The 27,177-nt window shown below is 38.4% G+C and overlaps 1 protein-coding gene across 3 annotated transcripts; it reads right to left on the reverse strand.

Moving 5' to 3' along the window:
- Positions 1-11,302: 11,302 nt before the first annotated feature.
- caly (calcyon neuron-specific vesicular protein) lies at positions 11,303-19,961 on the reverse strand. Of its 3 annotated transcripts, none has more exons than XM_085163451.1 (5): positions 19,662-19,961; positions 16,641-16,803; positions 15,916-16,035; positions 14,787-14,900; positions 11,303-12,631 (listed from the first exon to the last, which is right to left on the reverse strand). In XM_085163451.1, the coding sequence occupies exons 2-5, from the start codon at positions 16,767-16,769 to the stop codon at positions 12,389-12,391; spliced, it is 606 nt and encodes a 201-aa protein (XP_085019577.1). In that variant the 5' UTR covers positions 16,770-16,803; positions 19,662-19,961; the 3' UTR covers positions 11,303-12,388. The 3 variants fall into 3 exon arrangements, with proteins under 3 accessions (XP_085019577.1, XP_085019576.1, XP_085019574.1); XM_085163450.1 differs by having other exon boundaries at positions 16,641-16,783; positions 19,662-19,959; XM_085163448.1 differs by having other exon boundaries at positions 16,641-16,870; positions 19,662-19,959.
- Positions 19,962-27,177: the final 7,216 nt, after the last annotated feature.

Here is a 27,177-nt window from a genome sequence, read left to right on the forward strand (position 1 = left end):
ACAACACAGTGAGCTAAGTAATTAGAGGATTGTGAAAATAGAATTAGACACAAATAAATGAACATTATTGCAGTAAAGTGAAGAATTCCCTGTGCAACAAGTACACCAAAAACCTTTTTTTTTTGCTAATTACCATTTAGCAATTTACCAATTACCATAATCATGAAATATATTGGAGGTCACACATCCCTCCTAGTAGAGCATTTGTTGCAGTGAACCACAGCAGAAGTCAAATTGCAAATGCAATGAGTATAATCTGCACAACACTCATTTTGTTAATTTACTTGCAAACAGTTAGGACCTTATTTGTTGGGCAATGACTCAATTTTGTATTTTTTCCACTGTGCACAACCACAAAGGCTTTAAATCAAACTAAAGTGATGACTTTCAGCTTTAGTTTGAGGGATTTTTAAAAACATTTGCATCAACTGCTTAAAAATTGCAGCCATTTTTATACACAGTTCCCCATTTTCAGAGGCTTAAAATTCATTGGAGAAAATGACATAATTTTAAAGATGAGGATTGTTTCTCACATGTTGATGAAAATACTTTGCAGTGGGTGATTTTGGGCAAAGCTCAGCTTGCGGTAAATTCTGATATTCCACTAACACACCAGGACAGATTACTGTCTTGAAAATGTGCGTTTCTACCCCACAAAATATTAAAATATTTGACATTCCTAAGCAGAACAGAGATGTTTCTTAGTGGCTGCTCAAACATCGATACAAAAATGTTGAATAAATTCATTTGGTTTGGGAGGATAAGCGATGGTTCTTGGGCTGTGACACCCTTTTCGGGAAACCCAGAGGCTGGACTGGCTCTCTGGAACATGTCAGGGATTAGAAACTTGTTGGGGGTTGTGAGATGTTGTCAGGGGTCCCAGAATTTGTAGCCACACCCCTGTTCAGTGGTCTGGACCTGGAAAACAATATTCTATCTTTCAAAACTGCTCTTGGTTTTAGGGTCATGAAGAAAAACCCATGAAAAATTAGTTGATGGGAGAACTACAGTAACAGTGAGCTGTAATTCAATTTCCTTATGAATATCTTGACTTGCACAGGTTTTGTTTTTGATTGTTTGGTTGTGCCTGCGAGCAGGATAACATAAAAATTGCCAAGCTGCATGTGGTGAAAGACAGTGGAGAGGCATATGAAACAGAGGGAAGAGGCTGTTCTTAAAGTTGCAAGAAAGAGCATTGGTGGCAGTTTCATCTTTCATCAAAGTACTAATTGGTTCATACTGTATTGATTTTACATTATTTGTCAGTGACTATTTAATCTAACACAAAAGTTTTGCATTGAAGAAGGATTGTGGGAAACCAATTATTTTCCCTTTGTGGGCAGAGTTTTAAACCATGACAGTGAAGTGATGACAAAGCAGAATAAATGACACTGGATCCAAAATCATGTTGTTATTCACTTGCTCCTAAATGATAACAGCATGCACGCTAAAAAAAAAAGGGATCGCTTTTCTCCGGCACAAACAGGCATATTGATGCAATTTCTACGACTCTCAAAGTCATTTTTTTGCCAGAGGGCACTACATACTGAAGAGATTTCACACTGACACTGTGGACACTCGAGGCAGAAAGTAAGTATTGCACGGGGTCACAGAGAGAAATGCTATTTCTATTTTATTAACTGTTTTGTGTGCTTTAAAGGACAAACAAAAAAGAATCAACACTGAGAGTTCTGGTACAGTGAAGTGCAATGAGCAATTCAATATGAACTTTGTGTTCCTTTAATTAAATGATGGAATCCCAAATATGCTTTGTGTGTCAACACTGACACCAGCAGAGAAAAAAGATGAAGACACCCAGAGGGAGAGAAAGGTCAGTGAGAACATCCTGGAATAAAGAATTGGAGAATCCCACAGACAGACAGGAATACCGCAAACTAAGACAACAGTAACAGACTGAGATGGAGGTGTTTGTTACTCATAACATCACAAAGGCAAAAGAAGAAGAAAAGGCAAGCCTCTTAAAGTAAAACTAATTAGTGCACCACAAACCGTTAATCAGAAACTGCTAGAATAACTTTACTGCCTCAATAATGTGACATGATCTTTATTTGTGTATTATTGTGTATTATTAGTGTATTATCTTACTTTTTTTCATTGATTGTACTTATTTGTATTTTTGTATTTCCTTCTGATATCTGTACCTGAGCTGAGGTGATGCAAAAATTTCCCCGTTGTGGGATCAATAAAGTCTCATACATAAAATTGGACATAAAATTGGTTTAAAGGAATAATTTCACTCAAGTTAGAATCAATTGAGAATAAATTCAGTTCGATTAAAGTAATAAAAATCCTGTGATGTGACCTAACAGAGGGGAATTTGTAAAAAAAAAAAATTTTTTCTAATAATCAAGAAATGTAGATTATAAAAACAGACCACTATGGAGATTTTCCTGTTCAGTCAGAACAGCCGACCATTATTTAGGAACACACATAAAACAAAGATCGGGTGACACAGAGACATTAAAACCACTCAAGTACAGACACAAAAGAGCCACAAGGATCAGATGGGTTTTCAGTCTGCAGATGTTCGACTCTTCTATCTGTGTTCTAGTACATCAGTGTGTAATTTAGACTTTATGTTGAAGTCTTACGCCAAAATAAGACTGTTTCCACCTGCAAAATATGTGGATGCCCCATTGGGAGCAATAGTAAAAATGATTAAAAGTATCCAGAGTTGTGCAGATTATGTCATGTTGCTTTTATGAGTGTCTTACTATGATTTGAACGTGACATGAACACCATTGATTATAATAAATAGCAAACACAGACAGCATATAAATCTCCATAAAACTGATGGCACAGCTCTGGTAATAGATGAAACCAGAGCTTGTCTGCATAGCTTGATTGAAAAACAAATGTAAAGACACTTTGGCTTTTAGGAACAGTTTTCTACACATTTCCTTAAGACTTGAGTGATATTTCTGCCTCATCACACTTTACATTTGTCCTGCAGATGTTCGTTTGCCGATAACTCATCCTGTACGAGAGCTAGCGAGCCGAGTCATGCATTCAACAGATCACCATTAATCACATTGTGACCTTTCTCTCAACCAGGCCCATCTAAAGCTCATTCATCCCCATTTGCCATGCAACTCTGCGGGTTGATAATTGGCAAAGCAAAACACAGATTAAACCCAATTTGGAGGGTTTCAACTTAAAGCTTAGCAGAGACGGCCAGGCTCAGGCTGAACTGGTCTCTGGTCCTGTCTGAGGCTAAACCAGGAGGGAACCACAAAACCTAAATCAAACCAGCCTGTTCTCTGTTTGTGTTGCATGCATGTGTGTGTATGTGTGCGCATGTGTGAGTGTGCAAAGCATGCAGCATTGTGCTTCACCCTGCAATGGCATCACTAATAGAAACCAACTTTAAGCATTCAAACTTCGTTTGTCTCATTAACCTATTAGCTTAAAGCTTAATTACAGGATGTCGTAAAATGATTTGGTCTATGAGTAATGACAATATTTCAGCTCCTTAATGGCCAGAACAAAGCAAACTAAAGTTAAGTTAAGCAAAGCCGGTTGTTTTTCTTCCTCACGGCATGTCTGGGCTGCAGCTTTGGGCCTTTACCTCGCTGTGTAGGTCGGATAATTGTTTACTGGCGAGGTCTTTGTTGCATGAGGGCAACATCACGGCAGGAAAACAAAACTAATGACTAATTTCATGGCTATTGAGTCATTTTAAAAAGACCATCATGAGGATTAACTTTAAAAGGGCAACTGTTCCTAATCTAATAGCAGGTATTCAAGCTATGGTTCAAAAGGCATAATTACACTTGAACAGTGAAAAACAAAGAAGGGCAATAAAACATCTTTTTTTAGTGGTTTCAAACACTTCTAGGCAAACATAAACCATCTTGATTCTGCTTATCAAGCTAGTGGTTCAAAATACGCAGAAAGAACATCCCTCTTTGCAACAATGGGAGATGACCCCTAGGTGGCAGCGTACCTCATGAAACCTCTACCACTGTAAGTACATCACTCCAATTACAAAACCTACTCAATCGTCCTTGCTTTTATTATCTCCGCGGGACAACGAAACTGGATGACAGCGCGTTCGAGCGCTCGATAAGTTATGATCAGCTGCCTCGGCTCTAGCTCATGCCCTTTAAACAGCAGCTTGATAGGATCTGTGAGGCTCGCTGAGCATGTATAGTGTTACTCTCATCAAAGGGGGCTGAATGGCAGTGAATGGAGGATGATGTGTGTACTGCCTCTGCTTAGTGGAGGCATTTCCAGCTGGCGCCAGGGCAGAGGAAACCCACTGAGACACACAACAACACACACAGACACAGGGGTCAGCTTGGATTCACCCTCCTCCTCCACCACTACCTCCTCCATGCCTCTTGGCCTCTACCGCCTCCTCTTCTTCTGCTCAAACCCTCACCCCCCACCTACACTTCCCAGGCCTGGCCGCCTCTCATCTGCTCTTTCTCTTTTCTTCTGTTTGTCCTTCATTTTCTTTGCTGTCTTGTTTTGTCATCCTCATTTGCCCCGTCGTCCAACTTCTAAGAGTTAAAATGCTTTAATGAGCCAGCTAACGGACAAAATAAGTTCTTTGCTGACTGTGAACAGGAAAAGAGACACTCCACCTTGCAACAAAACGTGCAAAAGTGGTCACATGATTAGTCACATGTGTTTGAGCAGGTAGAGACAAGGATTTCCCCCTTGATGTGTTTTGTTAACTGGTAAATGAACTGGTTCTTAAATGGCGCTTTTCTACTCTACTACTGCTTGAGCACTCAGAGCACTTTATACTACCAGCCTCATTCACCCATTCAGACACAAACATTCAACCATGCACTTCTAATGCTTTGTATCTAACATTTACACTCCAGTGAACACATCAGGAGCAAATTGCAGTTCAGTATCTTGCCCAAGGATACTTTGATATGTAAACCAACAACTTCCTGCTAGCAGATGAACTGCGCCAGCTTTATTTGATCTATTTTATTATTGATTAACATAAAATGGAAAATCAACAATAGACTGAAATATTTTTACTTATTATATCTATTTATTGTATGTATAAACAATGGAGGAATGAAATTATGTTGTTAGCAGACAGAATATATTAAATAACATATAAGAACCAGTATAACAACAGTTCAAACGAAATAAAATTAGAACATGTCTGTTAACACGGTTAGTTCGTTAATGTGTTGATGCCACGCATGGGGCGATCCGCAGTAACGGTTATGGTGTTAACGTCATTTTAACGAGATTAACGCTGACAGCACTAGTTTGTTGTTGGGTTTTCTTTTTTACAAGTTGCATGCCATGAAACATTTACATGAAATGAAAAATGTAGACAAAACCACAATTTTCCCAACTAAAAATTACACTTTGCTTGAAGTATTTCTATATCCACATGTCTGAAATTCTTTATGCTTCCTGCTGATGTCAATTTCTATTGAGAGACCATGATTGCTCATATTTAAGAGCACTTAATCAGTTTGAAATCAGATAAATAGTTTCTTTTTATAAAGCAAAAGACTGGCAGATTTCTGCATGTATATAGTAAATAATTGGTTGGCATTGCTCAACATGAAGAGTGAGCTGAAAATATGATGTCTGAATGAACCAAATCAACCAATCAGCACCTTTGAAGCAGAGCAAGGCTCTTTTTCTTCACTTGGACTCCTTCTGAATCGCCGCTGGCTGCCTTGGAGTAAACTCAAGGCCACAGGAGAACCTCTCCTGTACCTGTCATGTTATCAAAAAACTGACAACTAATGTATTGCTGCTCAGTGTACATCGAGACACAACAGGTAAAATTGATAGGTTACACAATTAATACTGATCATCTTTTTATTAAGCAAAGCTCTGCTGGGAATCCTTAGGTCCTGGTGGGGATTTTACTTTGCCATACGTTTCTGTCTTAACAATGCTGTTGCCCTGGGATGCCCCCTTCATGAATGTGTGTGTAAATGGGTGAGTGTGGCTTGTGGTGTAAAGTGCTTTGAGTGCTCAATAAAACTAGAAAATTGCCAGTCCACATGCCTTTCCTTTGAGAGGGATAATGCACCCTAAGACATGCAAAAAAACGCAGAACCGCTCAGGGTCGGCATGAGGAAAACAAGGTGTTGTTTTGAAACTCCCCAGATCCAAATCTGATCGATCATCCTCTGGATGCAGTGGAGTGACCCAAATGGGCCCTGTCTGTCTGTGTATAAACCCTATCTTGTTGGATGGGTTGCCAGATTTCCTATATCCATGCCCAGATTGATTGGTGATATTATAGCAGCACGAGGAGGACCAACAACAATAACAGGTTTTTTTAGTAATGACTGATCAGTAGATGTTGCTCCTTCTCTCTGTCTTTTGGAGCCACACCTACCTTTGCTTACTCTTTTTTCTTGAAAAGCTGACACTGCAGCCTGAGAGGCACACAAACAAGGAAGAAAGTACTTACATCAGTGGCATCAGAACTCAGAGGAATGTAGTTTTGGTGCGACGCTAACAGCTAAATAACTCTTGGCATGGCCTCCCTCACGATCTTCAGGGGGAACGCAGGGGAAGGGTGGGGGGACTCCAAGTGGCCAGAACAAATTAAAAAGCCAACCTGCTATTTTACTGTTCAGATCTGTTGATGCTATAAAGCAGGAAAAATAGGCTTGGCCGCCTTTACGTGACTACTCGGCTGATTTTACGTGATTTTCCTCAGGCCCTGAATCTAAGCCCTTTTGGCACAACATGCTATGCCTTGACCAAGCATGGGACCTTTAAATGCACCAATAAATATTTTTTAGCACTTTATTTAATTCCATGCCCTGGGCCAACAGCATCTCAAAGTATGTCACTCAGCAACAACAGTGAGGAGGAGAAAGGACCCTAAAGGGTAAACAGGGTGTAATGTAGATTTAATTAACAACCTAAGCACAGCGTCTCTCTCTCACTCACTCGCTCACACACACGCACACACGCGCACACACACACACACACACACACACACACACACACACACACACACACACACCACATGAAGGCTTAAATATACTGTAACAGACACAAGTTGCACATAAACTTTATCAAACACATAACTTTAGGTTAATGGTTTCATATTCACACACACACACACACACACACACACACACACCTTCAAGTCTTTGAGCCACACATCCCTGGGTTTACAGCGATGGTGTGAAAATATGTGAGTGTAAATGAGATGCAGACAGGCTCACAGCAGTGAACCCAGCAAAGAGAGAGAATAAGAGGATGTGGCTTGGCTTTGAATTGCTAAACTAAAGTTTGAGGAGATGGAAAGAGTCATATTTTGAATTCTATGCATACTGATCAGCTTTGAGCAACAGAGTGTAAACGGAGCCGAACATTTTTCTTCTGCCGGTAATTCAAGATTACATTTTTTAAATATTAAAAAATATGCACTGATCCCTTTTTCCTATGTAGCTCAAAAAGCAGGAATGTGTGGAAAGCATTCAAAGTGTCTTTACAGAAATATTTAATCACAAAGAGCAGGTCTGCATTTAAAATATACTTGGCTATATGCATGTTTTATAAGTAAAATGTGTCACAAAAGTTACTCAAGAATAACTGAAGGAACAATTACAAGCTGTCTCTGATTTATTTTCAGAAACAAACTCACTATAAAACCTGTTTAGTGACTCATTAGCTTGATAAAATAAAGCAAAATAAAAAAATAAATAATAATGATTACTTAAAGAATATTTATAACATTTGTGTGACATGAGGTCCTGTTTTATTTATCTAGTTTGTACTAGTGAAAGTCCGTTACATATGTAACGGAGAGGAGCGATAGTCTCTAACTCGGAGAACCAAGGTTACAATGTAACCGTACATTTAACAAAGTTTGAAGTTGCTGGCTTGCAAATTCTGTGGGGATATCCTTGTGTTAACATGTGAGATAGAATACCATATTGATTTCATGTTAATAATGCAATATACAAATAATCCAGTAACTCTGTTACACTTTATACAATAGGGGGATGGAAAAAACACTAGTAATTAGTAAAAAATAAAAGTAATTATTAGTTACTAGTCAACACCACACTGTGTGGCTACCAAAGCATAAAATTAAAGGAGAAAAGAAAAAAACAATAACCATTTACAAAAAAAAAATACATTAAAGATAAACTAAATTTGAATGATAATATGTTATTTATAGCTGTTATGGTAATATTGCTATCATAACTTACAGTGGGGCAAAAAAGTATTTAGTCAGCCACCGATTGTGCAAGTTCCCCCACTTAAAATGATGACAGAGGTCAGTAATTTGCACCAGAGGTACACTTCAACTGTGAGAGACAGAATGTGAAAAAAAAATCCATGAATTCACATGGTAGGATTTGTAAAGAATTTATTCGTAAATCAGGGTGGAAAATAAGTATTTGGTCAATAACAAAAATACAACTCAATACTTTGTAACATAACCTTTGTTGGCAATAACAGAGGTCAAACGTTTACTATAGGTCTTTACCAGGTTTGCACACACAGTAGCTGGTATTTTGTCCCATTCCTCCATGCAGATCTTCTCAAGAGCAGTGATGTTTTGGGGCTGTCGCCGAGCAACACGGACTTTCAACTCCCGCCACAGATTTTCTATGGGGTTGAGGTCTGGAGACTGGCTAGGCCACTCCAGGACTTTCAAATGCTTCTTGCGGAGCCACTCCTTTGTTGCCCGGGCGGTGTGTTTTGGATCATTGTCATGTTGGAAGACCCAGCCTCGTTTCATCTTCAAAGTTCTCACTGATGGAAGGAGGTTTTGGCTCAAAATCTCACGATACTTGGCCCCATTCATTCTGTCCTTAACACGGATCAGTCGTCCTGTCCCCTTGGCAGAAAAACAGCCCCATAGCATGATGTTTCCACCCCCATGCTTCACAGTAGGTATGGTGTTCTTGGGATGCAACTCAGTATTCTTCTTCCTCCAAACACGACGAGTTGAGTTTATACGAAAAAGTTCTACTTTGGTTTCATCTGACCACATGACATTCTCCCAATCCTCTGCTGTATCATCCATGTGCTCTCTGGCAAACTTCAGACGGGCCTGGACATGCACTGGCTTCAGCAGCGGAACACGTCTGGCACTGCGGGATTTGATTCCCTGCCGTTGTAGTGTGTTACTGATGGTGACCTTTGTTACTTTGGTCCCAGCTCTCTGCAGGTCATTCACCAGGTCCCCCCGTGTGGTTCTGGGATCTTTGCTCACCGTTCTCATGATCATTTTGACCCCACGGGATGAGATATTGCGTGGGGCCCCAGATCGAGGGAGATTATCAGTGGTCTTGTATGTCTTCCATTTTCTGATGATTGCTCCCACAGTTGATTTTTTCACACCAAGCTGCTTGCCTATTGTAGATTCACTCTTCCCAGTCTGGTGCAGGTCTACAATTCTTTTCCTGGTGTCCTTCGAAAGCTCTTTGGTCTTGGCCATGGCGGAGTTTGGAGTCTGACTGGTTGAGGCTGTGGACAGGTGTCTTTTATACAGATGATGAGGTCAAACAGGTGCCATTCATACAGGTAACGAGTGGGGGACAGAAAAGCTTCTTACAGAAGACGTTACAGGTCTGTGAGAGCCAGGGATTTTCCTTGTTTGAGGTGACCAAATACTTATTTTCCACCCTGATTTACGAATAAATTCTTTACAAATCCTACCATGTGAATTCATGGATTTTTTTTTCACATTCTGTCTCTCACAGTTGAAGTGTACCTCTGGTGCAAATTACTGACCTCTGTCATCATTTTAAGTGGGGGAACTTGCACAATCGGTGGCTGACTAAATACCTTTTTGCCCCACTGTATTTTAGACAAAATACTGTCAAGAGAACATCTGATACCTTAATAGCGCCTAATTACTATCTTTGGTTTTGTGCACTAAAATGATTGCATCACATCCACTGAAATACCATATACACTCACCAGCCACTGTACTATGCACACCTGTGCTAGTACTGGGTTGGACCCACTTTTACCTTAAGAAGTGCCTGAGTTCATGGCATGTATTCAGCTGGAAACATTCATTAGAAATTTTGACATGATTGTGTCACACAGTTACTCCACATTTAAACAATCCACAGTTGTTACTAAGTGACCCAAAGTATTCACATCATTACACTGACCACTGATATAAGGCAGGATGAATCCATGCTTTCATGTTGTTCTCATCAAATTCTGACCCTACCAACCAAATGTCACAGCTAAAATTTAGACTCATCAGACCAGGCAACATTTTTCTTCAGTTGTCCAAGTTTAGTGAGTCAGCGTGAGCTGCAACCTCAATTTCCTGTTCTTAGCTGACAGGAGTGGCACCCAGTGTGCTCTTCTGCTGGTGAAGCCCATCTGCTTCAAGGTTTGATGTGTTGTACATTCAGAGATGCTCTTCTGCATATTTCCTTTGCAACAAGTGGATATTTGAGTTGCTGTAGCATCAAAGTCATTTTCACACAGAGAACTGATGCTCGCTGGATATTTTCTCTTTTTTCCAACCATAAAACCTTGAGATGATTATGTGGGAAAATCATAGTAGATCAACAGTTTCTAAAAAACTCAGACCAGCCAAACACTATGCCATGTTTAAAATAATCTTTCTTCCTCATTCTGAAGCTCAGTTTGAACTTTGGCAGGTCGTCTTGAGCATGTCTACATGTCTACATGCTTTGAATTGCTGCCACGTGATTAACTGATTAAATATTTGTCTTAACGAGCAGTTAAACAGGTGTAGGTAAGAATGTGGCCAGTGAGTGCATATTAACTTATTATTGGTAAAACTGTTTTATACAGAATTAGATAATCAACCATAAGCCAAGACTATGTTTGAAACCTCTGACAAGGACAACTTTTACTGCGGAGGATAGAAACACCTAATGACTGTTTCTAAAATATCATCAGTGATGTTAAGTTATTAATTCAGTTCATTAGTAGCAATGACTCTAAATCATCATTGCCGGTTCTGAGTGAGAGAACTCAACACTTCAGACATTTATTTCTGTTCAGTCGGTGACATCAGAACAGATGTGCCTGATGTAAATGTTTGGCAGTTAAACAACTGGAAACAAGCTGTGCTGTGATCTCAGATTCATCCGACTCACATGAAAAGTTCTGCTCCAAAATAAGATTAATGCCATTTGGAGAAAAAAAAGGGAAAAAATGAATGAGACAAAAAGAAAAGTCAAGAGAAATTCTTCATACTTCTTACATCGGCAATTTTCCAAACTAAACCTTGGAGTCAAGACACATTAAATACTGTACATATATATTATTTGTTAATTAAATACATTTAAAAAACATAGACGCTTTTAACACATAATTAGCACTTATTATATCTACTGTATGATTAGAGCAGCTTATTCATACATCAGGATCGTGATAAGTTAACCCTGCGTTCACCATAAAGGCTTTTACACAATACTTATAGCAACATAAGTTAAACAAGAAAACAAAAACAGAACGTCATGTAATTGGCTACTGTTCACAATAAGCATACCTACATGAACATACAGTACAGGTTTTGTTTGTAATAATACATTAAAGGCTCTTAAGCTGTATCTATCATTACAGAAAGTAGCTCACATCATAATGTGACATAACAAGAGTCATCAAATGAGGAGTGGATTCAGAAAACAAACAGCAAGTTTAAGTGATGCATACTTAATTGTGTTTTGTATTTAATTAATACTGATTAAGTGAACTTTTCTGGAAATTAATTACAAAGCCAATAACCCATTATGACAAAACTGTTTCCCAAAATCCGAATTTGGCTTTAACTTTACACAACTGCAATTAAAAGTCTAGACATAATAAGATGTGGGGTCAACTAAATTCAGTAAAGTGGAAAATGTCTTAATAGTCAAATTATGTGCACATTCAATAATGACTTCATACATTCTGCTCTAAGACTAAATCAGAAGACGAGGCAAGATAACAAGGCAGCGCAATGAGGGGAAACTCATTAAAAACTTATCTTCAGTTCTCACTGCAAGTTCTCGCCTTGCTTCTCTTCTCTCACCTCCTACTCACTCAGATGAGTACACATATTACCCAGTATATACGTACATACACCACACATGAATGCAAACATGCACACATGAGCTCATACTAATGTAAGCATGAACAGTGAACAGTATTTACATGAGTGCGGACACACACGCCGGATCCAGACTTTAGTCATGACTCAGTAACGCTGTAAAAGTCATGCACATTCCTGCCTTTAACCACAAGAACTCACCACACGCACGCATGCCTTTACATTGGAGCACCAGTGTAAGCGAGTGATTCAGTGAGCTGTCTGAGGGAAGAAAAAAAAAAATCCAAACACGCACACACAGACGAAAAATAAAGTAACATAACATCCACCATGCCCCTCATTGTCATTTTCTCCCTTACACATTCTTCACTCATCTGCTTCCAGCACTCCTTTCAGCGGTTCGCTGCCTGGTTTGGTCACCTCAGCCTCCTTCAAAGCGCTGATGACTGGTAACCATGGCGATGGCAGCTCAGGTCCACTCCTCTTGACCTGGTTTAGGTGGCTGAGAGCAGCGTACAGTCCGGCGTTGGTGCCGCCGTGCACACCTTGCTCCTGCTCCTGCTGCTCTGTGTAGTACATCTCCAGAGCTGCAGGGGTGCAGTGCTTCTGCTGTTAGAGAGAAATATACAAACAGCTTTGGTGTTTTCAGTATTACACACTGATTTGACATCATCATCACAGAACAAAAGCTATCCTGAGTCAAGATAAACTGCAGATTTCCTCCACCTGGTCCAATAGGAAGCCATCTGTTTTATGACTAGGAAAGTACAGTCCATGGGGATAAAGAACCATTTATTTGCATCATATTAATTAGATATTACAGATTCAATTATGACTGATAGTTTTCTGTGCCTGTTATAGAGTTTACCTAAAATAATGTTTAATTGTATTCTGATTTATATCCGTGCTCTTCTGTATGTTTCACCTTGTTGTTTCATTTTCAATCATGCGTGCAGCTGCTTTGAGCATTCTGGTTTTCTACAAGAACAACTTACAAAAATGTATTGAAAAATGTAAGCCAGCAACGACGTTTGCTGTCATAGGTTACTGTTTGTCTTTGCACTTTTGGAAGAAGCTTCTGAAGCTTGAGACAGTAACTAAGTAATCCTGGGTCGAATGTTGCCTGTTTTCACATGCAATGCACATCAAACTGCTGAGTGGAACATTTGCATTTCACATACATTAGGTGGGGCTGGAAAGAGTTAAAGTGTAAAACCATGTTTCAGTCCTGTTCAGGAAGTTGTATTACATCCACATGTAATAAACCACATTCAGATTATTTTCAAATGCTGTTTCAGAGGCTAAGAAAACAATTTAAAAAACAATATACGTAAAAGGTACTCCAGAGGATAATTGAGGCTTTTAAACATACAAGGAAGTATCATAGTGTGAAGAACTTTTACAGACAGAAAAGTAATACAGTTGAGGGTGTTTAAATGCTTGGTGCACAAACATAATTAAAGATTCATATCCCTAATAAGCCTTCACTTGAGGCTAAAGCATCCTTCAGAACATCCTTAGACTCACATTTACCTTATAGAATTAAAGATACATATGAAATTATGTGGGTGAATTAAACCAAGACACTGGATGCCCGTCCTTTTATGGTTGTGTTTTGAAAAGGGCCCATGTAAGTGTCCCTGACCTTGCAAGTCTTTCCCTTAAGGAGAATCCACTACCTGACCTTCCCTAAAAGCAAGGAGTCAAGCCTCTGAAAAGCACAGCAGTGACTACACCACCCTCCACCTTCCATCCTCTTTTTATGTCTCTAACAACACATTAGTAGGGGGAAAAAATGCTAAAAGCAACTGTAACCGGCAAAAACTTCAAAAGCTTTGCCGGAAGGTCCTCCTCCCATCCCCCCCCTTCCCTTCCTTGCTCCCCCCCCCCCGTTAAGCCTTTAATCACAGTTTAGTCACGCTCAGCTCTAATTAAAGACCCCTACAATTCACAAGCGGGCATCCCAATCTCTCCCTGACCAGTAAGTAGGCTGTCACTCCCTTCCCTTCCTTCCCCCACTCTCTCTCTATCTACCCCACTCTCTCATTTTCCACTGCGAGACAGGCCCTTTAACTAACATTCGCGGTTGTGCTGATTTGGTGCACGATGCCTCCAAGGTGTCGTTTGCAGACGATGAGTTTGTGTTAGTCCTGAAGTGACTGAAATGAGAGTGTGCGGAGAAGAAAACACCAGACAAGCTGCACTGTAGACTGTCGAAGTACTCCACACAGACTACTTCCACAGTAATAAGTTTGTGATATAGAAAGATGAGACTATGACCTTCTTCAGCTGGTCTCTGCTATGCTGCAAGAAGATAATAGACCATCTCCGATAATTTGCTTTCCTTGAACCATATTAAAAAAAATATCACTATTTGTACATCTATGTTTGTGTGTGTGTGTGTGTGTGTGTGTGTGTGTGTGTGTGTGTGTGTGTGTGTGTGTGTGTGTGTGTGTGTGTGTGTGTGACAGTATTACTCATGTTGTGGGGACATAAATCTATTTAAACAGTCATATCATGAGGATCTGTCGGCCTTCTAAGAAATAAAAGCTTTAAAATATTTCATAATGTAAATTTTTACTTTGTAGGTTGAAGCTATAATTTAAAATTTAGTCATTGTTAGGAAATGAACATAAATCAGGGGAAGGATCTGACTTTGTGTGGGCATGTGTGCAGACACATGGTTACGAGACATGTGTTTATGCTAAGCGTGGTGTTTGTAAAATAAAGAAGCTCGCTGTGCACACATGGATATGCTGCCCACCTTCAAGATGAAACCCTCTGGGCAGGTAAGTTGGTCGTACCACATGGCTTTGTACATGAGCAGAAGGAGCAGGCTGGTCAGAAAGGCCAGAGTAATGAGGATCAGACCTGTGATCTGAGGAAAAACACATAGTTATACAGAATGTAAGACAATACTTTTCAGTTCAGTTTTATTTACATAGCACCAAATTGGATTCCTCCTATGTCTATGGCCTTTAGCCACCAGGTGCTTTAGCTCCGGACACAGACTATATGTGAAGATGGTGACGATTATAGGTCTGTCAAAATAGATGTTACGTCTTTCTTGGTGCCTTGGTATAGCTGCTATAGTCTAAAAGGACCCACTGTGAAATTATCTATTGGACTACCATGTTGAAGCCTTCAGTTCGGCATTTTGACCACTTTTTTTTTTTTTTTTTTGCTTTTTTATAACCCAACATGATGAGCAAAGGAGTGGATCTAATTGAGAACCCGAGGACGCTATGCATGATCATACAGCTGTGACCTATCAAGTGGAAGAATAATAAATCCTGCTTATTGTAAATATAATTTTCAAAAGAAACATCATGATGTACTGAAAAACACTCTAAATTAGTTACTGAGAACATGAACACATTATTTTGGTAATAAATCAAGTGATAATTAAAGTCATTCTTTCACAGATTCCTATTCAAACATTTCTGAAAGGAGAGGAGACAGAAGAGCCCTACAGCTCCTGTTTTCATGATATAATAGGTTGTTGATATGATTAGCGATATGATTATTTAAGTTTTCTTAAACCACTAGCAACTTTCATATTAAATGAATGAGGCAACATATTACAATCTTTTATGGAGTTCTTGAGCCGTTTCAAATAGAATGAACAACTTAATTAAAGAGCTTGGCTCTACGCTTTTTAGCAATCAATACAGTGCATTTGCTGGGGACTTCTTTCAGCCAGACATTAATACACATGAAATGCTCTAATGAGGATTTCCAGGAGCAGGCCATTGCACATAAGATGGATTCAAAACAGTGCTAGTGTTTATTAAAACAAACGCAAAGTCCACCAAGCACTGCATGCTGGACTTAACAGAAACACAACACAGACTTATACTAAATTTACATTTGTGAAGATTTTCACCCTTTACCTTGGCCTTCTCAGAGACATCACTGTAAAGGTTGATATTCAGCTTCTTAATGTTGGGAAAATACAGCTTGTTCTTCTTCTTCTGCTGCAGCTGGTACTGTGTTGACGTTTTCACAATGACCTGCAGCAGAGGGAATGCACTGTCACTGCGAGTTCCTGGAAAAATTCCTATTAATCCATTATAGTTGATCGAGGATGCCCTCAGTTTTCAGCACAGGTTCAGCAATCCTGCTACCACTGAACACCATGATGGTTGTGTAAAAAAAATAAAAGCATCACTTGCAAAAGCAGATCGTTTTAATGATATGTTAAAAACACATTTGGGAACTACAAAGTGTTTTTATGTTAATGTTTCACCATCATCTACTGAGCCTGTAGAACATCCTGTGCTGCTAACAGCATTATCGGACAAAACATGATTCTGAGAGCTTTCTTCTTGTGTTATGTATTCAAAGAGGTGCTTGCATTGCGTGGGCTGGTGCCAAGGTTTTAACCTGGGATGGTGGGCAAGGAGAGGTAAATATAGCACTCTCGGCATTGGGGTTTAAGTAAGGACAGGTAAGCATGTCCACATGAATTTAAATATTGTTTGTCATAATCTGTTAGGCATTTTTGCAATGCTGTAATGCATGGTTCTGTTGCACCCAGTGTTCAACTTGGAAACAGTATTTTAGAAAACAGAAGTGGGCAGGCACAGAAAAAGAACAAGGCGGAGTACAATTTTACCTTTTCTGCAAAAGGCTGCTGGAGCTGGTTGACCTCCAGGGGTGTGATGAGGGGAATGTTATCAAAGCCATCGTCCGCAGATGGCTGCTTCTCCAGCTTATCGGACAGATTGCTGCCCAGCTTCACCATAGCTGCTCGTCTGTCTGAAAATGACCGGACGGATCTTGGAATCAGGGATGATTTAGTCAGACTGTTTTTGTAACCAAATGTGATGGAGCTGCTTGAGGACCCTGCCAGGACACAAGAGGAAGTGAGAAGATAACAGTCTGATGAGGACTAATGGGCCAGGATAAGAGAAATATACGCTGCATCAAAAGAAGAAAGGAGCATGAAAATTAATTTTGAGTCATTTTAGCAGCGCAGCTGAAGATAAGGAAATGTGTGTTGGTCTACCACTTTTGCTCAATGCAAATTACAGCAACAATGACTGTACCGAGTGACATTCTTTTATAAATATAAACATAATATATGCCACTGACTTTGCCAAAACAGCTATCAGATGCACTGCCATCACATCTGCTTCATAAAAACATGTAATCTTTGGCAATATCTTTAATTTGCATAGTGCCACATTAGGCCACTTCTAAGTTTTATGACTAAATTAAAAACTAACAAAATCAATGATATTGCCATAATGCAAAGCTGCACTTTGTGTTTAATATTAAATGCATGCTAAATTCTTGCTAAAACAGTGAATAATGCATTTGATAAATTTTAAAAACACTGTTATTGTGAGCATAGCTTACTGACATGCACAGAATAACAACCAGTGTTTGTTTAGAAGTTATTCTGGCTAACACTATGTATACACGTATTAAATATTTTAAATTACTATTTCTTGGCGGGGAGCAGTCTAGACATTTTTACTCTTTCCGCTAAGCTACCCAACAGCCTATTTAACTAAATGTTCATAGTATATTCCTGGAATCATATTATAGCAGTTGAAAGAGAGCAATTTAGCAGATTTAAAGCTATTTCTTGACTAACTGCCTTTTAAAACTGTCGACACACGACGCGAATGACTTTGATCATATTGTTACAGTCCATTGTTGCATGGAAACCTTAGTTCCTGGCATTTTTGGGCATGTTACTTTGGCATATACCACCCACCAACGCATTGTTGTAGATAAAGCACACTCCCCAACGGCAGCAACCTTCCCCAGCATGCCACACTGTAAAAACTGCTCAGTTTGAGTCTTTGATGAGAAACCCATCAAAGACTCATAACAACTCTCAATCTCGTCAAAGCACCTGCGGGGTGTGCCAAAATAAACCTCATCAACGGAAGTCACACTCAGTAACTCGTGGGACCCAAAGGATCTGCTGTTAATGTCCTGGTGCTAGACACAATATTAGGTTTGAATCTTGGGGCTGATCAGTGCGGTAATAGCTCGAGGACATACAGTATTTAAGTAACTCAGAGAAGCCGACTCTGTTTCCTGTTTATCCAGCCCAACAGTCTGGAGTAAACATATTTCATTATTACTCTGTATCTATGAATCTACTATCTATCCATCTCTTCCTCCAGCCTCTCACTTTTAATGTTTATAGCCAACATATACAAACTTTATTCTCTCAGTGCTGTTCTGCTCAGATAACTGTCTGATTTATTTTTCTCCTGTGACGATGAACTAAATGTGGAGGGAAGAGGTGAAGAGCCACTTATCTCATTCACGCATTGCAACACAACACCTTCCCCCAGCAAAGGATGCCATTGGCCCACTGATGCCAGTGACTCACAATGATGATACACACCAGGAGGCAAAGAGCTAGAGTTTGTATGCTGCTGGAGAAATCCCCAGTGCTCAGGAAATGTGTTTTTGATGAAGGAGACAGAGGATCATTTACTAAAGCCTCTAGTCCGTCATCAAGTGGAAAATGCATATGAAAATATTTTTAACTATGTGACAGCCTTCTACCAAACATTCTCAGCATTTTGGAAAACAACAAAAACCATTTGGACATTTAAAATCTTTGTTAGGTAAGATCTTGACTGACTCTAGGGTATTACTCAAGACTACAACACATATTTCTTGATGAGTGGGTGGTTATAATGTGGTCATCTGCGCTGACCGCCATTTTTCCTCCCCACGGTTGGAGTGAAGTGCGGATGCGATGATTCATCCTGAATCTGTGATTAACAAATGAGTCGAGTGCTGCTGTCAAACATTCAGTGTTCCCACACTCTGACAGGAAAGGAGTCCAGAAATGGAAGGAGTTGCAAATGACATCCTACAAATTCACAACCACGGCTTGTTTCAATCATACATACAATTATACTGTAAAAGATTAATGATTACTTCACAGTTCTATCCATCACCCATATCTGACACACTGAAGGAGACTTGAAGCTGTCTAAAGGTGAATACATGCTGTGCTATGAATAGGTAGCAGAGTGTTTGCTACCTGCGCCTGTCAAGTTCTTCAGGGTTCACTGGTCATGCATATCTAAACTTACTGCATTGAAGACTGCTGCTGCAAGATACACAGGCTGTGTATGCAATAATCAGAGACCAGAAATATGGATTGATAAAACACACAGTTGTGTTTTGAATTATTGGGCTATTTAAACAAATATTGCAAACTTATATTCTTATATTTCGTTCTTCCACTGTTTATTTTCTACATTCTTGTTTTTAATGAACTGCAGACTTAATTAATACCCATAGGAGACGAGGGCAATCACAGAATTTAAGTGTAGCCTCTTATATAATGTGGAGGTATAGGGGAAATTGCAACGCATGTCAGTAACACATACAGTCCCATGGAGCACTCAAATAAAGGTTTTATTGTTGTCCATTCATTCCCCAAAGAGGATGACAACCCCCCAATATAAGCTACCTGCACTAAATCACTTAATTGGGCAACGCATATCTAATCGATATTAAATAATCATCCCCCAGCTACATAACCCGCAGCCGATCAGGCTGTTCTTAAACCGCATTCACGTCCGTCTAATAAACACAAATAAACCGCTGCACCGTCAGAAACACTGAAGCAGAAGGAGGAATAAAAACTTACGGTGGTCTTGCGGGCTCTCCGGTTGCCTGTGGATGGGATCGGAGCTCACCGATGCTGAAGGGGACTCGGTGTGAACGCAGGTTGCCGTGGTGATGTGAGATTCTCGGCAGGACTGCGCATGTAATTCAGCCTGGAGCGGCTCCGTCCTCCAGCAGAAACTGGCAGCTTAATGCGCGTCTCAGCGCGGCTCACGAGGACTTATGTACGTGTGTGAGCCACATATTCATATGAGAGTGTTTGTGATCGAAAGCGCCAGGTTTGTCTCCGAATTGAAAGACGGAGAGACCATTACTTCATCTTGGTTTCCAGGTTTGCGTACATTAACACAAGTGTTGGACTTCAGTGCAGTTTTGTGGTCCTTTTGAAGGATCTTGCGCTTTTTAACTTGATTACATTTAAGCTACTTGACACCTATAATTTCCGTTTAAGGTGCGCTTTACTTCAAGTCTCGTTATTTAGCATTTTTAATAAATGTAAACATATCTAATCAGTGCTTTACAAGCTGACATGTTCTATGTGAGGTGCCCACTAGAGGAGTTAGAATTGCTGATAAAGACATTAATACGCTTTACATCTTCTCACAACTTAAATAAGTGTGTTTCAAACCAAGTGCTTAAAAAGTGCTACATAGTGGGATTCAGACAGATTAAGATTTTACACTGGAAAAAAAACCTACTTAAACCAACTTAAATGTAACTACACATTTAAAAAGAGCCCTATAAAGCAGTTCATATTTAAAATACGAACTGTAAAAACGGAACGTTGTGCAAAACCAGTTTTATTGTTGATATTTTAGTACATTTTAGTACATTTTACCTCCATATTAATTGAGTGATTTTGCTTTCATGTGAGTATTTTTAAACTGATGTATATGTTTAGCTAAATGTATTATTTTATCTACATACCTGTAACTGGGCCTGAACTTTATAGCATCTTTGATCTTCAAAAGAATTGGAAGTAAAGGTCTTGAAAACATAACTTAGTAATGATGGGCAAAAGGTTAAAGACCTGCAGACATAGCCCAGTTGTCTCTGACCCACTAACACATATCCCATGACCCAGGTGACCTGCAGAGTCTTCAAAGGCATATTTAAGCTTTAGCTTATTTCTGTTTCTTTTTTCTTTTATTCTTTGTTGTTATGGGTTTTTTTAATATAAACTCTTGAATCAAATGTGTATTGCCGTGAGGGAGAGTCATTTAGAGATGCTAACTGAGGTTTTTTGTTTGGTTTTTTTGTTTGTTTGTTTTTTGATTGGTGCTTGGTCACCTAGTTTAATTCTCTCAGTAACTCTCAGTAAAGTCTAGCGGAAAAAAAGTATTCAATCATACATGTGTATGTGATGAGAGTGAAATAAGAAAGTGATGCATTAGTGGGAAGAAGAAGCCATGCTTGTCTGCAAATTTAGATAAACCTTTTCATGGAAAGGGGACTCATGCTGTTTTCTTCTTTGGCTATGTCTGACTGTATGAATTCATTACCTCTTAAAGGGAGCACTCGTCCAAAAATGAGTGCTGAACCCCCATGCCCCCCTGCCAACCCATCAATTGGGTCTACATTTATTATTTTGACCTTTCCTTTCAGGCAGAGGGACATCAAAGTGGATCCTGGACTAGTTCCTCTATGAGGAGATGGAGGTGTCATCCTCACAGTGTGAGAGGCAGACTGCCGGCCTGCGCTGGTTTTGTTGTCAGTGTAGAAGATTCACAGAGTCTGGGTCAACATAATTAAAATGAGAATTGTTTAGGATAAAGTCTATGGAGGAAAAAATGTGACAAACCAGGCGTGTTAATGAGGCTCTGTTTGTATACAGTCACTGATGTGTAAAAAAAAAAAAAAAAAGGTAAAAAATTTCTATAGTTCTCTATTAATACAAGTGATTAGATTTAAAGTGGCTCCAACTGGCAAATTGATTTAACATTTGTAGTTCGAAAAGAGAAGACTCCACAAAATCAAACGAATTCAAAATTGTATGACTCAGTTGCTGTAAATGATCAAGAAATTTAAATGAGTTTCTACAATATAACAAAATCAGTAGTTTTCATTTGTTAGTTTTTATTATAACAAATCTTAAGTTGAAAATCAGCAATACATCCTTCTTTAAAATTAAGTTTGTTTTACAACTAGAGTGGAGCAACAACAACTAGAATTAATACTAATCATGCAAGTTTTCACATAATGTTAGCAGGAGTTTCTGACTTTTATAACTGGAACTGGGTGCTGAGTTTTAAATTGTCAAAAACAAGCAAAAACAATACCAACAAAAATCAAGCGTAACAAGAAGAATTATAAAAGTTAAAATGATCATTAGTATATCCTTACATTTGGTATTTTTACAGCAGGCATGTAAAGATTTTTAAGAGGAAAATAAGAAATAAATATTGCGAAAGAAAGCGCAATAAGTTGGAAAACTTATTGGTTGGAATTTTAAAAAGCAGTGATGTTGGTGTTCACCAGTGTTTCTTTCTTTTTCCATTGAATTCTTACAGCCATTAAAACTGCACGCAGCATGTAATGTTTCATATATCAGTATATATACATTTTTACTAATTAACATGCAGACACAATTCTCAGTGCTATGCACACTTTAGTTTTCTCCACCCTGACTGCTGGTGTCCGCCCTTCACTGAAAACTCACCTTCCGAAACAAACATCGCTGCCTTCCCACAGAACCGTTAAATCGGTCCTTGCAGTCTTAAAATAGCCAATCTGTCTCTCTACTGCTTAAACTATGATTCCTCCTCTGCAGTCACTTCCTGTCCTGTAGCAAAATCTTACCACTTCACTGCACTATAAGCTAGTGTTACTTTTAGATGGACATGGGGACTTTTGCAACAGCCAACACAGAACTATGAATAACAGCATTAGTTAAATGCCTAAACAACAGTAACAGGACTGTTAAGTTGGTGCTTCTTTATCGTTGTTTAGAAATTAAGACTTTTGACATTTAAGACATTTTGTTATATTGAAATAGAAATTGTAATCTATTTAGAGTGTCAGTATTGTTGATACTGGAAAAATTAGTGAAATATGAATAATTTGTAAGTGAAAATATATTTTCAAATATTTTATTTTTTACCCTTTTTTTCCCCAAGAACAGACTATAAATGTAATTATTGCCATATTCAAAGTTTTATAATAAAATAATAACAAATAGTTTAATAGTCTATAATCAGGAGATACTGCAAACTTATTCTCAGGATATATAATAATAATATATTGTAATATATTGTAAAAAGAGGGAGCGAAAACAAAAGAAAAACAAAAAAGTGTCATGATTTAAAATGCAATCTCCAAACGTATAAAAGCTAGTAAGACCAATGTCATGTTTTCTGTTCTTCCAACAGATATGTGCATTAGGTTGTCTAAGTTGTCAAACTGAACAATAATGACATTACTACAACTTAGTTTACATTTTGTGTTCTTACAACAGAAAAAAAAAGTATGTTCAGTATCATTTGCAAGAAGTAATCTCGGGGAGGACAGTGCAGTAAACTGTTAAGTTAATAGATGAGAGCAGTTTGGTTACAGATCATTTACCAACAGGGCCATCTAGTGTCAGAGTCATCACCTCACAGTAACGTAGAGGCAAAGACCAATGAGACAAAGACTGTTTGTTCTTTCTTTTTTTTAAGCACCGATAAATCAAACAAAATGAGCCCCAGCAGTTTAAGCACTCAGTAAGTACAGTATGATGTATTACTGAGACAGTTGGTGTTCATTATCAACAGATGGCAGCATCACTTCAGTGACAGAAATGATCTGACTGATGGGACCGAAGTCTTTGCTCTAAACTGTAAAATTCAGCGAGATGTAAAATCTCTTTTGGAGCAATAATTCAGACAGCAGTTGTTCACTTTTGAACAACAATTTATCAACCTCAAATTAATCTTACAGATTTACTTTATTTTACCAGACTTTTAAAAAATGATGCCCATCGTAGCTGTCCTTTTAAGCTATTCTTCTGTAAATTTTTAAGTTATTAATTAAACCACATATGTTCTTTAAGCTGAACTGACCATTTAGAATATACTTCTTTGTGAGAACACACTAGTTTTTAACAACGGAAATATTTTTCAAAGCACTAGGGCATCGAGGTACTTTTTTTCCCCAAGACATCACAGCTCTATGTCAGTCTGATAAAATGTTGTTAAATCAGATAATAACTTACTGTTTCAAATGAGATCAAAGAAGGCTAAAGTCTAAAGAATTAAAACTAATTCAATTAGAGTTCGCCTTATGTTGTTTGAACCATTTTCAGTTTTCATGCAGATATGGAAAATTCATAAAAGGTGTAACAGCGATTTAACCATTTCTAAGCAAAGGCTTGGTGCTGTTAGGCAAAGCACAACTTTATTGAGAGTTCTTAAAACCCTTTGCAGTCACTCACTGTGCTTTAAAACAGTCATATAAGACACATGCTTAATGTCTAATCATGTTTATTTAAAACATGAAACTTAGTGTAAATTTATCCCCCAAAATGTGTGCTTTTAATTTATTTTAATTTACAGGGACAGCTCATTGATCAACACAAAAATGAACCAGGTCAGTAGTTTTTTTCTAATCTCTTTGCCCCTGCAAAGCTCTTCAAAAGTCCTGTAACCCCATAATTAGCATAACATGACATTTTTAATGCTATGTTAAAGCGATTTAGCTGCTGACACCCCCGGCAGGATCCTATCCCAGCTACCACAGGGTGAGACAACCTGGACAGGTCACCAGGCTGACGCAGGGCCATCACAGAGAGACAGACAACCATCATTCACACTCACATTTATACCTATGGGCAAAACCACCAGTTAACCTATCCCCACTAACTGCATGTCTTTGGACTGTGGGAGGAACCCGGAGTAACCAGAGAGAATTTGCAGAGAACCCACGCAAACGGAGGGAGAACATCTACACAGAAAGGCCCTGGATTTAAACTTAGGAGCATTGTCCTGTGAGGCAACAGTGCTAACCACCGCAACAGCATGCTGCCCTAAAATATAAGATGTACAACATAATACACTATACACACATGCCCATAATATTAAGCATTTATGGTTTCTCAAGAAAAACATTCACTTTTTCACTTCCTTATGATGCTTTCAAATTGACCAATAGATATATGTTTAAATCTGGGTTCTGTAATTTATTCCATGTCCAAGGTGCATAGTAAGAAAACATTGTTTTTCTCATCTGTCTTTTAAGCCAGACTTTCTTTGGTTTATGGATTATGTATTTAAAGGATGTATCAGAAAGATAAGAAATGCAGTAATAGAAGTGTCAGTGTATGTAAATACTAAAATAGTAATGAAAACAACCTGTGACAAGAATCCTGCTTAAACATCCATAAATGCACTTTCACTGTAAACTATGATGGCTACAATAAATAAACGCGTCTGCATCAGTGAAAGGTTCAATATGGTAAGTTATTTAATTAAAGTATTTGATACGCCGTTAGACATTTTATAGAAATTAGTACTAGGAGAGTATTAGAAGTACACAAAACTGTATTTTTCCCTTTATGTATGAGACACAAGCCATTGTTTCCTCATCGGCTCCAACAAAGAAAAACACACGTGAAAGTTGTCGGGGGTGTTGTGTGCCAGAGGGACAAGTTTACACCTTGTAGACCTTGTGTGTCTGATATCACATTAAACCTCAAGTGAATTTAAGGCAAAGGTGTTAATAAACAAACTTTAACAAAAACACATGATGCAACCAAATGTCACATGAATGCACAGTATCTGAATTAAGGAGTCAAATAAGTGATTAAACAGGAACTAATGTCATACATAATATGATAGACATAAAAAATACAGAATTACTTTAGCAAAGTAGAAATGAGTAAAAACAAAATTTAGGTGATTATAGAGAATTAACTGCATTATTACACTTCAAGTGATCAGGACCAGTGCATGACAAGCTGTGAGCTAAAACTGAGACTGAAGTTTCTGGGACTAAAATTGATGCCATTTTCCACAGGAATAGAGAGTTTTGTTATATTTTACAATCAGCGTTTCCCATGAGCTCAAAGCCTTACCTAACAGAAAAATTATACATAATTATAATGGCAACCAAGAGAATCTGCATCATAGAAAGAGCCAGCGATCAAGGGATTACAGATGACTCCATATAATAGTAAAGGGGGTGGGGGGTCATAATACTGATGCTTTTATGCAAATGACAACAGCACCAATACATTCTGATATTATAATAGCATATTTCACTCCAGAGACTAATAATGGCTTTGCATCATTCATTTATCCCAGTCAGTTATGACAGTGTCACAGTGTGCCAGTATACAGAAAACCAAAAATCAAATCCAGCTATCTTTACTCTTAGTTTTGTGGTTTTATTAATGAATGGCTTATGTGTAAAATGTCTATTTGAACAGTTACTGAGGCCTACAACCACATACAGACATACAACCACAGGGCTCAAGTAAACTGAACTTTTCCTAACAAAACTATTACAGTCCGTTTAAGTTTCCATAAAGCTCATGTTGTACGGTTCCCTGCCTAAATAAAGAGACAAAGAAACAAAAGTTGAGGCTTCTGCAGTCTATCTTAATAATAATAATACCATCCAGGTAGACCATGAGAATTTCATATCTTCAGTACATAATATTGTTAAATGAATCCAATCGAGATGAGGCCCCAAAACAGTATCGAATGGCACTCATCTTCAAGCCCTCGAGCAGCACTGCATTAAACACAGATGTGTTTCTATAGAAAAACCTTGTAAAACTTTACAATGCAAAGAAAAAAAAGATATAAACAAGATCCAGAAACACTACAGCATGTCTCAGTGAAAAAAGAGTCCCAGTGCTAATCTGGCTTGTCTGCAGTCCAGACCAGGCACCCACTGAAAATACTGAGTGAATTATAAAGCAAAAAATACAAAAAAGGCCATCATCTCTCATGGACCTTAAAAAAATACAAATTAAAAATGTAAGAGCATCTTCTTATTTAGCTGATTGGTATCAAAACAGCCGCAGAGCTTAAAATTCACACCTCCAAGTTTAACTGCTCTATTATTAACCTCTACCCTTCATCTTCTTCCATAACACTGATCTAATGCCACAAACCTTAAACTTGGATTCATCTCCAACACTTTTCCCCATAATGAACTGTTGAAAGTATTTGACCTACCGGCATCCCCTGAAAAGTTTGCTGCAGACAAAATTTCATATAGTGATCTTCTGACACGCTAAGAAATATCTTCTTTCCCAATAATAAATAAACAGCAAATTTACAAGGCTCTAATGACTAGATCAAAGAGATTTGACTTTAATCTATAAACCACTTTAGTGGCAGAAATTCAACTCAAGGAAATATAACCTGTCGTACAAACACGTAACCAAGGTCAGTGTTGCCAATATGCTCACACTGCTAACCTAGAAATAGCCACTTGAATCAGTAAATGATTTGAGTGACATGGGAAAAAAAACCTATGAAATTCATGGAGGGATGAATCTAGTTGTTTGATTATTAGATTTATTATTATTTCTAGTTATCCCCCTGAAACAC

The sequence above is a fragment of the Neolamprologus multifasciatus genome, chromosome 6 (assembly GCF_963576455.1).
Source record: "Neolamprologus multifasciatus chromosome 6, fNeoMul1.2, whole genome shotgun sequence".
NCBI lineage: Eukaryota > Metazoa > Chordata > Actinopteri > Cichliformes > Cichlidae > Neolamprologus > Neolamprologus multifasciatus.

Coding starts and splice junctions, on each gene's coding strand:
- caly (XM_085163451.1), bottom strand. CDS start 16,769: ATGGTGAAGCTGGGCAGCAATCTGTCCGATAAGCTGGAGAAGCAGCCA. Junction 16,036..16,640: donor AGCAGCCTTTTGCAGAAAAG/GTAAAATTGTAC, acceptor CCTCTGCTGCAG/GTCATTGTGAAAACGTCAAC. Junction 14,901..15,915: donor ATGTCTCTGAGAAGGCCAAG/GTAAAGGGTGAA, acceptor GTTTTTCCTCAG/ATCACAGGTCTGATCCTCAT.